General features: G+C 43.0%; 1 protein-coding gene across 1 annotated transcript; it reads left to right on the forward strand.

Annotated features, from left to right (window-relative positions):
• Positions 1-2,636: 2,636 nt before the first annotated feature.
• LOC147461459 (pentatricopeptide repeat-containing protein At3g09040, mitochondrial-like) lies at positions 2,637-6,034 on the forward strand. Its single transcript, XM_086509016.1, has one exon. It carries the CDS (start codon positions 2,800-2,802, stop codon positions 5,191-5,193), a length of 2,394 nt encoding a protein of 797 aa, XP_086365142.1. The 5' UTR covers positions 2,637-2,799; the 3' UTR covers positions 5,194-6,034.
• The last annotated feature ends 9,170 nt before the right edge of the window (positions 6,035-15,204 follow it).

The following is a 15,204-nucleotide window of genomic DNA, read 5'->3' on the forward strand; positions in this document are numbered from 1 at the left end:
AATCATTTAGGAGAATTAGATATTGATTAGTATGACATTACCTCTTTCTTGAAATCATAGTCGTCCTCGACTATGGGGTATAGAAGATAAAGCATATTCATTAGTCCTTTTTTGTAGCGGCTAGAGGATCCCTATGTTACCCTACGACATCATTCCACAATGGATGACTAGTCCATTTGGCGCTTGAGAGCCTAAGCTGCCGCAAGCATGTCTGCACATTAGTCCTATCAATCTTCCATAGTAGAGTGACAAGCTCTACTTGGTGTTCGGGAGACGTCGTCTCCGCAAACTTGATCTAAGCATGCATACTACTTCATTTTTTTGCACAATAAAGAAAAAGAGAGTCTTATAAGACAAAAACTTTGTTCATTTTAAACATTTGTACATTTGCTTACTCTAGGGAAGCATTGTAAGCATTGACAAGGTTTAGGTTATCCTTTAATTGTATGCCTTGCATCCATCTAGCATCTTCAAAAGGATAATTCTTAAACTTAATAAGATATCGACGGATAGTCTTACCGCCTCTTAGTACCTTGTCTTCATGTCGGAGAATGGACTCAAGCTGCAGCACCTCTTCTTGGTCCTCGATCTCCGGTGGGTCTTCAATAGTTGGTTCTTCAGGTGGCTCTCCTTTGTAAGGTTTTAGTAGGCTCACATGGAAAGCATTGTGTATGAGCCAATGGTTGGGCAACTTGAGTTGATAGGCCATCTCATTGATTGGCCTAAGAATCTGGAAGGGACCATAGTACCTTTTTGCTAACTTAGCATAGTACTTTTGGTGTCCCGTAGGATTCTTGCTCGTCGTGTGCCTTAATCGAGCCTTGGGAAATTTGAGTAAGACCCAATATTTTTCTTTAAAGGCTTGGGCTCTTCTGTGCTTGCCAGCAGAAGCCTTTTGCCTTTGCTGTGAGATAGAGATAGCATCCTTAATCTTTTGGAAATATTCTTGTAGGTCTCGGCTATACTCATTTGCAGTGAAGATCTTCCCGTGTACCTGAAGTAGCAAGGGACTTTTTGATCTTCCCTCAATTACCTCAGAAGGTTCTTTTCCTGTGGAAGTATGTACAGTGTTATTGTAGGCATACTCCACTAAGGGTAAGTACTTCTCCCATTGGGATCTTTGATTTACTTCCGTTACATAGGCTTTTAGTAGATCGAGGATTGTTAGGTTAGCTATTTCACTTTGTCCATCCGTTTGCGGGTGATAGGCCGAAGAGAAGTTTAACCTTGTTCCTAAATTCTCAAAGAGACCCTTCTAGAAATTACTGTTTATTCTAGGATCCCTATGCGACACTATGGACATTGGCAAGCCATGGTACTTGAAGATTTGCGAAATGAAGAGAGTTGCCATTTGATGGGCTTTGATAGTCTTTTTGACAGGTATAAAATGAGCTTGTTTACTGAACCTGTCTACTATCATCCATATAACCGTATTCCCATGGATAGACTTAGGCAATATTCTAGCTTTGCCTCCCTTGTCACTTCCCCATAAACAAAAGCTTAACATCATTTAGAACGTTTTCTCTATATGTGTCATTTTAAATTTTCGCTTGAGTGAAGATTTTTGGTCATAATACAACTTCTTCCTTCTGCACTTAGTCAAAATTGTGGACCCCACGATCCTTGGAGAGCCACTATATGCATTCATCGGATGGGATATGGATGAAGTGACATGTAAGGAGTTAGTCTATGTTATAGGGTTGAGCTTGAGGTCAAACACTAATTCTTGCATGTCCTGTGTGCAACCAAAAATAGAGAAAAAATATTTTGCACCTCCTTCCCAAATTGTCAATATGCCCAGTTGCTCTTAATGGACATTAAGTAGGCATAGCTCATGTATGCATTGGAATTGACATGTGTGTTTAATGAAGTAAGCCATAGATGTTGTTGATTGATGTTTGTTTGCAACAATTGCAAATGTGTGTGCATCGATTTTTTAGTGCATTTATGCCCAAATTGTTAGTGCATTTGTGCGCATAAATATTAGAGTGTGTACATGCCATGTTTGCAAGCTAATTTTAATTATGATATTTTGCATGTTTGCAAGTGTAGGGGTGCGTGCATTTTTATCAATATTTGTGCATTTTGTTATTTTAGGGCAAGTTTTGTTGTTTTTCGTCTATTTTGAGGCTTTTGGAAAATTTCTATTTTTGATGTGCATATGCATAGGCATTGGAAGTGATTTAGCTTGTTTTGCTTTCATATTACTAAGAGTGACCTTGGTAGTTTTTGGTCAATATTTGGATATTTTCCACATCTCGAGCACTCTTTTCACTTTGTCCATTTGTGGACATAAATTTGAAAATAATGAATATTTTTAAAAGAGAAAAACACAATCTTTTTCCTTTCATACATTTAGTTGAAAACAATATAACACTTTTTGCTCTGCCCATGATCTTGTACTGCCATTGGGAGATGAACCATCACATGTTTCCCTTTGTAAACGACAATATTCAACTTCTGGAAATTTGAGAGAGTTTCATTCTCTTGGACTCTATTAAGTAATCAAGGTAAACAAGATTATCTGCCTATTTTCTTTCAAAGGAACATTTGGCTGTAAATTTATGGAATTTTAGTTTTGGGGTTTGCATTGTTTTTTAGAATTTTAGCTGGTGAGAGCATTTTGTTTGGGCAACTTCGACCCCAACACGGTAAAGTCGTGTTTCTTTACTTGATAAGAATGCGCCTTACGATCACACAGCTTGCTGCTCAAAGCAGCCAGAAAAGAAGACCCAAATCGATGAAGGTTTATCTGCACGGGTGTGGTCAAGAGCACATGATCAGCTCAAGTCTCCTACCATGGTCACCATAGCCAGCCCCTTGCAGCTCCATTCCAACAGGGTAGTCACTCCCTCTTTGCAACCAGGTACAACTGACCTTCCCTCCCCAGAAAGTTTCCTCTCCCTTGTTCACGATTGCAGAGAATCTAGGGACCTCTCTCAATCTCAAAGAGTGCATCTGCAAATATGCGCACATGGGTTCGAGTCGCTTCCTCCCCTCGGAAACTACCTCGTCCCCATGTTCGTTGAATGCGGGAGCTTGCCTGTTGCCCAGCAGCTGTTCCACAGATTGAATCACCAAAATGAGTACTCCTGGACATCCCTTATCCAAGGGCATGTCGACGCGGGTAACATGGAGCTTGCACTCGACATGCTTGAACCGATGCAGGCACACACCATTCTTCCCTCAACACACACATTTGTTACCTTGTTGAAAGCATGCTCTAAGCTCAAGAGCTTGAACAGAGGTCTTGCAGTTCACCATAGTATCCTGCTTTCGGGGCTGGAATCACACCCCTTTGTATGCAACACATTGCTATTTATGTTTGCCAATTGTGGTGCATTTTCTGAGGCTACGCATGTTTTTGACAAGTTCAAGGGTCGTGACATAGTTTCATGGACTGCCCTAATTGCTCTTTATACTGAGCAAGGGCATGCGGATGAAGCTGTGCAAAGCTTGAACAGGATGATTTTGGACGGCATCTCACCGAATACTCAAACCTTTGTTTGCTGTTTAAATGCTTGTGAACTGATGGATGACATTGGCGTAGTGCAACACCTGTTCAAGGAGATAACAAAGCAGGGGTTCGAACAAAATGTATTTATCAGCAACGCTCTTGTTCACATTTACTCCAAGCGTGGCCTCTTCTTGGAAGCTGTAGATGTATTCAGCAAGCTTCAACAGAAGGATGTAATCACATGGACCACTATAATCATGGGGCAATCACAGCAGGGAAACGCTGAGGAGGCATTGTCCTATTTGGAACGGATGCATGGGGATGGTGTTAAACCAAATGCAGTAACATATGTATCTGGCTTAAGATCTTGTGGCATCATACAGGATGCAGACAGGGGTCGCAAGTTACATGCCGAGGTTGTCAAATTAGGTCTTGATGGGGAGCTTTCATTAGGCAACACGCTAATCGACATGTATGCCATGTGCAGCTTGCTTGAGGAGGCAGAGGCAGTGTTCAATACCATGTCAACACGGAGTATAGACTCGTGGAACAGTATGATTGGACAGTTACTGGAGCATGGGCTTGGCAAAGAAGCGCAACTATATTTGATTGTCATGCAAGCAGAAGGGATCATACCTCCTGATGCGACCACATTCGCTACCAGTTTGAAAGCATGTGGTCTGTTAGAGGCCACTTTAAGAGGCTTTGAGATACATTCTCAGGTTGTGAAAATCGGATGTGATGCTGATGCCTTTGTTGGCAGTGCCTTGGTGGGTATGTATGCCAAGTGCCATATGCTTGCAGAGGCCCAATGCACTTTTGATCAGCTAACAGGTTGTGATTCGATTATCTGGACAGCTTTAATTGCAGGATATGCTGAGAATGGTTTGGGGGAGGAAGCGCTTGCAAGACTTCATAGTATGCGCATGGATGGCTTCTCTCTGGATTCTGTTACTCTTGCATGCTGCTTGAAAGCTTGCTGCATTGGAGGAGCTATTCATAATGTACATGATTTACACTCACAAATCTACACGTTGGGACTGGAGAAAGATTTTCTTGTTATGGGAAGCCTGTTGAATGCCTACTGTAAGCATGGCATGCTAATGGATTCCAATGTACTTTTCAAGAAGTCGTCGACCCATCATGTGGCCTCATGGAATGCTCTAATCGGGGGGCATGTCAAGCATGGCTTAGCAGATGAAGCTTTACTCTTGTTTGAGGACATGCAATGTTTAGAGGGTGTACTGCCCGATGTGGTTACGTATATATGCAGCTTACAGGCCTGTGGTATAGCAAGGACGACAAACCAAGGTAGAGCTATACACAGGGAGGTCGTGAAAAGAGGATATGAAAGGGTCTCTTTCATAGGCAACAGTTTAGTGGATATGTATGCGAAGTGTGCTGAATTGCAAGAAGCCAAAGCCCTCGTTAGAGATGTGATTTCATGGACTTCTTTGATGACAGGCTATTGGGAACAAGGGTTAGGAGGGGAAGCCCTACAGTGTATCGAGGAGATGCGACTAGAAGGTGTGTCGCCTGATGCTATCACATTTGTTTGCAGCTTAAAAGCTTGTATTAGTGCTCAATCTATAAATGAGGGTCAAAAGCTACATGCTGAGGTTGTGAAGGAGGGATTTGAAGAAGATCCAGTTATTGCCAGCAACTTGGCGGACCTGTATTCACTATGTGATAAGGATCTTGAAGCTGAAGATGTTTCTCAGACTGAAGTCTTGTGAAGGGGTATAAGGAAGTGGAAGCCTTGATTATACAAGAGTGAAATTATACAGAATTAATTCGATAGGTACAAGGAAGCGGAGCCTTGATACACAAGAGTGAAATTATACAGAACCGAGTTGATTCATGAGAGTAAATGCATATGCTTGCATGGTGAGCGTGAATTTGCTCATTGCATGGCAAATTTGTTTGCTGGGTTTCTTTGTCCCCGCTCTAGGGGTGTTCGATGTATGCACTCTGGTCCGGGTGGTCCAGGTAAACCCTGATGAATGTTTAACCTAAGCTCTTGGCTGATTTATTTTGACATTCAAATAGCTGGTGAGCTGAAGGGGAATTTGCACGGCAGATTTGTTTGCTTGAGCTCTTGGCTTATTTGTCCGACATTTGAATAGCTTGTATAGTTGAAGTGGGATTATAGCCTTGAGTTCCCTTCTGAGTGCAGAGACATACACTGGGATGGTGAGCAATTGTACGATATACTTATTTATTTGAGCTCCACTGATTTTTATGCCATTGGCTAGAGCCTTGATTATGGTGGATTTGGCCATTGGCAAGCAAAAGGGAAAGCTGTGATTATGGAAACTCTTTGTTTTGACCAGGGCATCAGCATTGGAGTCCCAGGCACTCTAAACAGATGAGGATTAAGAAGTGTGCTTTGTGAGCTTGGGGCTCGAAAGTACGGCACCGTTACACTGTGATATTGTACAAAATGGAACCATTTGGCTTACTCATACTATCAGGGTGTCCTGTTCATAATGTATATAGCTGTAGACAATGCCTCAGCCGAATAATAATGAGGCATATTCTTCTCATTACTTTGATATGGAGGTCAAGATTAAGTCACTTTCTTTTGTGGATGCAAGTTTGAAATCTACGTTTGACGCAATCCTTCAATGCAGGTTTACATATTCATCTGGCTGCTTGTTAGCTGCCCAGAAAGTACAACAAATGGGTTTTCTTGCAAGAAGGATTGTCTGCCCTCTTAGCCTCTTAGTCTCTTAGCCTCTCTGAGTCTACACCCCTTGTAAGTGTCGAATGGCCGTGGGAAAGTCTCCTTAGTCTTCAAGTCAAAACCCTTAGTTTAAACAAAAGAAGAATCATTAGTTTGGAGGAGTTTGAACGTTCATTGTGAGAAGCCTTTTGCTCTTACAATTCGTAATTCATTTTTTTCCTGAACTGGTAATTAGAATTCATTTTCGAATAGCACATTGTGTTCCTTGTCTCTTGCTTGCAATTTAAGCGTAACCATTCTCATTTTTGTGGTTCACGACGCATTGTTTGTGAGCTAAATGCATTGATTTGAGGTTTTAAATGGTTGTTTTTTGATGTTTGACCTTGGATAAGTGTTTCTATATTTAAGTGGGACCTTTTCGTATAGTTTTGTTTCAGTTTTTTGCACCATTTTTTGTGATGGATTGTGATTTATGTACCTTACAAGATGGTTGTAGAACTTGGTAGAATTGTGCCCTTATGCGTTGTAATATCTCTCCTCAAGTTTCCTTGCATTCCGGATTCGTTTGGATGCCGAAAAAGCGTGATGACCTAGAGCAGCGAGATTGAACGCAGACTGATTCTCTGACTAGGAAGAGGTTGATTTGCTTTTGTCATAGTATGAGTAGCCTTCTGAGTTCACTTTAATGAAATTGGCACTTTTATCAAGTCTCCGTGTCCCATCCCGAGTCACTTCCTTGCATATTGACATTATGTTAGTACAAAAAAGTTATGATGCAGACGTCCGTCTCGCGACGACCCGCTAACATTGGCGCCGCTGTCGGGGAAGTCGATTTTTAGATAGTGAGTGATTTAGTGTACGAAAAAATCTCTCCCAAAGCTTTTGACACCCATTCCGCTTACACATAGACAGTAAAGCAGCTAAACGTAGGTTTACTGCTTAGTAGAGACTGGAGTTAAAGACTATCTCCAATGCTACTCCTTATGAGCAAAGAAAGCTGTGAGTAAAGTACAAGAGAGTACTTCGTTCTTTGATTTTCCCATGCTTGGAAAGGATTATTTCACCACTCACTTCGCTGTGTTTTCTCTACTGTTAAATTCATACATGTTTGTGCATCTATTTTTGTTTTTAGGAGTAGGTTAAGTAACAATTTACATCATTCGGGGCCAAAAGGATCAAGGAAAAAACTGTCTAACACCTTATTTTGGTGCCGAAGACCATAGCTCTGAAAAGTTGAAAAATTGATGGTCAGAGCTTCAAAACTGAACCAAACCTAGCAAAATTAAAAAAAGGGGATAGACAAGCTTGCTAGAGACAGACTGTGCAGAAAATTTTCAATTTGCCTGTCCAACATGGATCGGGATCCAAGTACCTTTCTGGCAAAATGAGCTGAAATTGTTTCCTTTGCTTAGAACAGGCTCTCAGGCATCAAAATCGTGAGTTTGGTCAGAAATAGAGTGCTAAAAGATTATCTAAATCTAGAAATTAGGTGAAGCAGAGCAAAACCTTGAGAATTGAGAAAATTAAAAAAAACTGAACTTTTAATTGTCCAAATTCAAAAAGGGAAGAGAATTGGGATCAAATAGAAGCAGGGAACCAGCATAACCAAAAATCATGACCAGATGCTTCCCAACATGGATCGCGATCCATATACTTGGTAGACATCTGACAATGAAATTTGACTAGTGTACTCCTGATTACTAAGGGAACAAATTTTCCAAAAGGAGGCATAGCCAAAAAGTAAAAAAACCTGATCAAAATACCAAAAAGGAGTCGCTTGCAAAAAACCGCAAAGCAGACGCAAAATCTTGCTTTTGACTTGGAAAAAGTTAGTCAAATCCAAAAAGATTGGGAAAGAGCATCACATACCCTCAATCACAAACTCACAAAAGATCATTCCAAAATCTTGTCAAACATGAATCGCGATCCCTGTTCCTTTTTGAAATTTAGAGCTAATATTGGGCAAGTAGAAAAGTGATAACATTTGAAGCACTTTCTCCCAAGGAGCTCTTATTAGAAAAGGTCAAAAAGTGGGGCGAAAGGGCAAAAATCAAATCAAGGAAGAAACCACTAGAACAGACCCTAAAACTGACTTTTGGTTGACCTAAAAAACTCCAAAGCACTCAAAAACCATATAGCTAGCATTAGTAGACCAAGAACCAGTTGTGTGTCAAGTTTCAGTACATTCTGGCACTAAGGTACATGGATCGCGATCCATGTTCCTCTCACAGAATTTGATACAAAATTTGCACCATAGTTGGAGGACATCACAGGGAGTTTACTGGTCCTTTCAAAATTAAATTTAGAAACAAAAAACCTGACCAAAAGCCCAAACTGACAGGAACTGTAGCAAAGTGCCAGAATTGACCTAATTTCCAGTCCAGAGGTCCATTTCCAAAAATTGTGATGCCATGGTACCTACTAATCATGCTTATCCTAATGGTACCAAGAAAAGTCAATTTGGCTTCCAAACATAGATCGCGATCCATGTTCTTCTGAGTCAGAATAAAAGCAGAATAGTACCACACAGAGGGGGTAACCCACAGGAACCTGGTGGTTTTTTCAAAATTGAAATTGGACTTGAATTGTTGATGTTGTGAGTGAAATTGTGTGTCATTGAAAAACCTTGTTAAATTTTGTCGATTAAAAGCTAAAACTAATAAGAATGGCTATAAACTCACAGCTATCAAACATTCTTTGACAGATTGCAGGTACTAGAGAATACTACCCAACAAGTAAGATAAAAAATGGGAATTCAAGCTAGCTACTGAGGTAACCCGATTTGGATTTTGCAATACCAATTCATCATGAATTTGCGATCAGGGAAATTGTACCCGAATAGGAATACCAACAACATAGACCAAGCAAGCAATCACTCAACTGAAGGTAGCGTGAATCAAAGACCACTGCATCCTTTAGAACCTATTCTAGAGGAAACTTTTTCTGACATGTTAACCCTCGTGGCTCACGGACACCCTATCGCCTACGACGGACACTGTAACCGTATTATTTATTTAAGTAGAGTCAGGCACCGGGCTTGTCGGTCCAATAGGGAAAGGTAGAGTGATCGCCGATGAGAGGCGCACTCTAACACGAACATGCTAGGGTTAGTTGGCTAAGCATGGGCGCCCAAGTGTGAATGGGGTGAGCTCACATAAAAGCCAATTAGACCTAAAATTGATTCATTCTTTCATTGTGCAATAGAAGCTGCTCTTGCTCCATCTCCACCTTCTCCTTCACCATCTCCTTGTGTGTGTGCGTGTGAGAGAGAGAGAGGGAGAGAGTGTGAGAGTGTGTGTGCGATCGAGCGTTGCGGCGGCACGACGGCGGCGAGGCGGTTGAGCGCGGCGTAGCGGCGTCTCCCTCTTCTTCGCGGCGAGGAATCCTCTACGGCAGGAGCATAAGGCGGTGAGTGACACACCATTGCCCTCTTTGAGCTTACTAGTTAAACTAGTTGTGTGCTTGGAGCCGTCTGTGGCTCGTACACGGTGTATCGGCAAGTCCTTTGCTTCGACAGTGCGGCAAGGAGCGCACATTTTTGGCGCCGCTGCCGGGGAATAGCCCTGCACTAAGCCCAAGAGGCACTTTGTGCTTCTTGTATGAGTGGTTTGCAGTAGGAAAGAAGAGGGAGAGGAAGGCATATTTTTTTGCAAGTTGTTAATTCTGTTTTTCTGTTGCGCACAGCTTGCATTTTCTGTTTTTCTGCTGCGTACATTTCGTATTAGTTAGACAGTTAGCAAAATTTTGTTTTTCTGTTTGCACACAGTTAGCATTAGTCACACAGTTAGCATTTCTTGCGTTTTTTTGCATTTTCTGTGTTTTCACTGCACAGTTCTGTCAAGTTTCAATTTCTGCATTTTCTGTGTTTTCTGGTTTGTGCACAGTTAGGCGCACAGTTAGTTAATTAAGTAGGTTAGTAATTAGGTGAACCACTGATTAGCAGGTCAGTAGGTAGGTAGGACAGTAAATAGTTAGGTGAGGTCAACGTGCACCAAAACGTGTACCAAATAATATCCACAAAAAAAAAAATAAATTCCGAAAAATAAAAACGTGAGCAAGGGGGAGGAGGTTAAATTTTCGAAAATAAAGAACGTGAGTTTTAAAACGAACGGGTTGGTTTGTATAAAAGATAGATCGGGATCGTTTCCCCAGGCCCAGGCCCAGGCCCAGGCCCAGGCCTCAGTCCTCAGTCTTATGATATATACTAGACTCACTCTTATATATATACCCTACTCCCTCAAGAGGGAATGAGAGCATGTGGGACAAGTCCTCCACTCTCCTCCCTTCTCTTCCCACTTGCACCCTTAGACTTGGTATTTGGAGCCTAGTTCCCCAGCTAGGGAAAGACTGTTTTGGGCTTTTCAGGAGCAAATTAGAACCAAACGGTGGGCTGTAAAGCACAGCGCGTCCCTCCTAGCAATACGCTCGTTTCGAGCTATCACACGGCCCATTCCATGACACGCTCTAAAAAATCTAGCAAAAAAACAAACAAAAAACACGCTAAAAACTAGTCACAAGGCCTCCTAGAGCAGCTTTTTGACACCTTAGGGTATCAAAAGCACATGCACTTACGCTCTGGGCGGGTGCTAGAACACGAGCATATTGAGGGTTCCTCTGTTCATACGGACACCCATTACCCATCCACGATAGGCTCTAGACCCTCAGCGGGGACACAAGGTAGCACCACCCAAGACCCTAAAATAGCCGCTAGTGATTCCTCCTCTGACTCAGAAATCATGGAAGCATACCCTACCCAAAACATTGAGAGAGAAGGCCATGCACCTCCCGAAGCTCCACAGCCTGGTACTAGTATGTTTAGCCGTTTCATGGAAACATTAGGTAGAGCTACTCGCTCGGAACCTGATGCAAATGAAGCACACGAAGGGGGTGGGGAAGTGGACTCTCCTTTCACATCGCACGTGGACCCCACACCCCCAAAGAGTGTCCATGTGGATATCCTGCCAACTTCTTACCAAGAAGGCCCTGTTGAGCTGCCTCCTTCAGAAGTTCCCTCTAGAGTACCGTTGGTGACAAGTAAAACCACGGGGAGCAACATTGCTTCTACCTCACAAGAAACCGTTAACACGTCGACTCTAGAAGGATTGTTCATTAATGATCATTGGAGATACGACCTCCACACCGAGGTGTTGACGGATCTACACTCTGGCCACGCCTACCATGTAGGATGGATAGAGATTGTACAATCCACCTCTAGTGCCACGAGCATCGAAGATCAACAGAAAATGATATGTAATGTTATCCATGGCATTATTCAATCGGAAAGGCAAAACCGAGGGGTAAATATACTCTCAACTGGCCCCATGAGATTTCTGGATACGAGCAAGGCTCAACAGCCTACTCTATCACAAATGGAGACTCCTCTAATGAGCCCCATGGACCCATCTTACGTCATTTCACCTGGGGTCTCTATGCAATCTGAGCCCCCGAGCGACAACTTTAGCTTCCCTAACTTGGCTCAACCCTCTATTAAGGAAAACACAGTGCTCACTCCAGGGATAAGCCTGACAGAGAATGTACCGATGACATCTACGGTTAGCGCAGTGCCACTACCTAGTGTCGTAGTACCTAATATGGGGCCTCGACCGTATGTGCCTCTAGCCCCTTATGCACACATGGCCCCCACACCTCCAATTGTACCACTTGTTTATGCTCCTCGTGTGCCGCTCCCTAGCCCTTATCCGAGTGTACCTATGCCCGGTTATGTTCCATATACTGCATCATCCACACATATGCCAAGACCGGTACCCGTCTCTCTCCCACATATGATTCCAAGAGTACCTCCACCGGCCCTGCCTCCTCACATAGGTGACTTGGAAGCGTTTGCTCAAACCATAGGTCGATCTATCGCGGAAAATATGCGTCATGCATCTGATAGAGAGCTTAGAAGTAAGGCAGTACAAATTGCCAAACTCACACAAAAATTCAATGGGGACGAAGATGCTAGAAAACACATTGAAGTGTTTGAACAAGTATGTGATTCCTTAGGGGAACGCAACGAACTACATAAGTGCAATGCCTTAAGCTTGACATTAAGTGGGAAGGCTAGAGATTGGTATAGAACCCTAAGGGTGGACGAGAAAACAATCTACCCTACCCTTCGAAGGTTGTTTCTAAAGGAGTACATACGAGAAGGTGTGCTTTGGGGTGTAGCATCTCAGCTACAGAAGGCCGAACGTAAGGAAGGAGAGTCAGTAAGGGACTTCATTAGTCGTCTAAAGAACTTAAACTCTCGCTGCCCTGTAAATGAGCACTTCAACAATAACCAACTGCTTGATCGATTCATTCGAGGGTTGAGGAATGAAGGAATCTATAATGGGCTAGTGATTAGAGGTATCACAACCTGGGAAGATGTCACTGCCAATGCAATCCAATTAGAGGACAACTTGATGATAGCAGGCATGAGGGTGTCTACTGACACGAGATCCACTAGCTCACAAGCCATTGAGTATGAACCCATGACTGCAAAGCCCATTGCCAATGAGCCAAAGGTATTTGAGACATTCTTGACAGACCTCACCAAGGCAATCCAAGAGTCTCTTAAGGATAATCGACCCCCTCAAAATAGTCACATGTATCCAAGAAGGGAGCAATAATGGTGTTCCATTTGCTTAGGTCCACATAGCACTAGTGAGTGCCCTACGTTTAGAGTAAAATTTAATGGAACTTGCAACGCATGTGGTAGGTATGGTCACCAAGCTAAGGATTGTTTAATGATCAAACGTATGATGGCAAATAGACCACCTGTAGCCTGGACAGATGCACCTCGAGCTCCTGTATTGATGCCTGCTCCACCTGTTGAGCAACTACCGCAACACATGGTCCCTAGATCTCAAAATGTTGTACAAGCTACACCGCTACCACCTCCTATGCTAGGACCGCAGCCCTCGCATCCAAGAGTCGCCCCTATGAACCAAGTGGGTTGCGAGCCATCAAATGCTTATGCAGATGGATGTGAGGAGGAAATAGACACTAGTATTGCCTACGGACTTGATACATTGGAAGAGTGTCCTATATACTACATGGAAGATTGTTGGGGGCAAGTCAAGCCGGTTTATCAAGCTGCTGCTCTTGCATCCAGAGGTCAAAATATCAACACCCAGGCTAGGAGGCCACCTCTTCAATGCTATGAGTGTGGTGGACCACATCGGGCAGCGGAGTGCCCTATTAGGCTGCAAAAGAATGCTGCACAGATGCAAATGAATCAAGGGAGCACGTCTGCAATGCCAATACTCACATGTAATCGTTGTGGCATAGATCACTTGATTTCCCAATGTCCCTATAACCCAAATGCGCCTAAAATCACACCCCTAAATTTGGTCAAAATTGCTAGTGTGACATCGCCAATACCACCCGTCGCACCCGCTTATGCCATTACACGGTCCATGCTTCAAGGGCCAGGCCATATCCTCGAAGAGAGAGATACCGCGTCAGTTATCCAAGCAAAGAAAAAGAAGACACGAAGGAAGAGGTCGCAGAATACGGGAAATTCAAAGCCAAGTTCCAAAACAAACATAGGAACAGGAGATGACCCCGTGTATATGAATGACCTCGAGGATGATTCAGATTCAATCGAGACAATGGAGACTAGAACCAATACCACAAAGGGAAAGACCGACAAAGAAAACCGTAACATGGAACCAAATGAAAACCGAATAAGAGAAAACCATAAAGAGCCTCTGAAAACACCACAAGTGTTTCCAAATCCAATCCAAGACCCCCAAGATAAACCGCAGGGGCAAAAAGGGAAGAATCGTAAAAAGAAGATTGGGACGTACCCAAACCCAGTAGACGAGATTGAGCAGGTGAAACATCTAAGAGGTTTAGTGGAGGAGACTCAAAGTAAAATAGAACCAGAACCCATGCATGTCAAAATTCATGACACAGTGTTTCCCACGCAAGTTCATCCACCCCACATGAACCATAGACCGTTAGCACCATATCTAGTATCATCCAAGAAGGGAGTGAGGACGGGACACCAGAAAGTGAGCATACACCCTTCTTGTTGGAAAGGATGTTTAACGAAGGAATACCTGATCCCATTGAGGAATATGAGATTCCATCCTCACCAGTTCCTAGTCAAGGACCTACACCCTGCAAAATGCCAATGAATGTTGCCAAACTAGTGGACTTCATGTCTTCTGAGGTCCGAACCACGATCATAGCAAAGTTGTATGGAGATCCTGAGTTATTCCTTGCACTTCGAGCGTTCCTTAACGGAGAGCTACGAATGGGATTACCGTAGTTTGCGCAACCAAATAGGCCTGACTCGATTATGATTGATGAGGAAAATCATGTGCAATCACTTGACTTAGATGGACACAAGTCTATGATCGAGGTACCCATTAACGAATTAGGGCAGTATTTTGAAGGCGACGAGTCTAATGCGACCCTACCCATCACTACCAAGGGATTAACTATAAAGGGAATTCTTGATGGTGGTGCGGGAGTTAGCATCGTTACAAAAGATTGTTGGGAATCCATGGGAAAACCCCGCCTCAGTGTTACTAACATTGTGGTAAAGATGGCAAATGGTACCATAGCCAAACCTATGGGGATGCTCAAGGATCTTAAGATCAAAGTTCTAGGACACAAGGTACGACATACGTTCATTGTAATGGATTTCTCTAAACACCTTATGTCATATGAAATGATTTTAGGACGACCATTCATGAGGGAAGCACAAATGGTTCTTGATTGGTCTAAAAATCATGTCTATTTGCAATTCCAAGACTCTGTCCTTAGAGTGGATTTGGTGACTGGTAAGGTACACCCCTTAGGGAGTAAAACCATTATTGATCATCGCTCTGACACCACAGTTCACTCGGCCCCACTACAATATTGTTACACTTGTAAGAAGGATACAGACATTGGCCAAGATTCTCCTTACATGGATGTGTTACCGTGTATGACGGAATCAGACAACGTAGACTGGGTACACCTAGCTACAACCATAGATACCTGGGGAAATAGAGGAACCACTTGGGTCACACCAGAGGGGGAAGAGGTACCACAAATTGCACCTCTGAACATGATAAGTGCC

This window comes from Adiantum capillus-veneris, chromosome 3 (assembly GCF_014529385.1).
Source record: "Adiantum capillus-veneris isolate H3 chromosome 3, ASM1452938v2, whole genome shotgun sequence".
Classification (NCBI taxonomy): Eukaryota; Viridiplantae; Streptophyta; class Polypodiopsida; order Polypodiales; family Pteridaceae; genus Adiantum; species Adiantum capillus-veneris.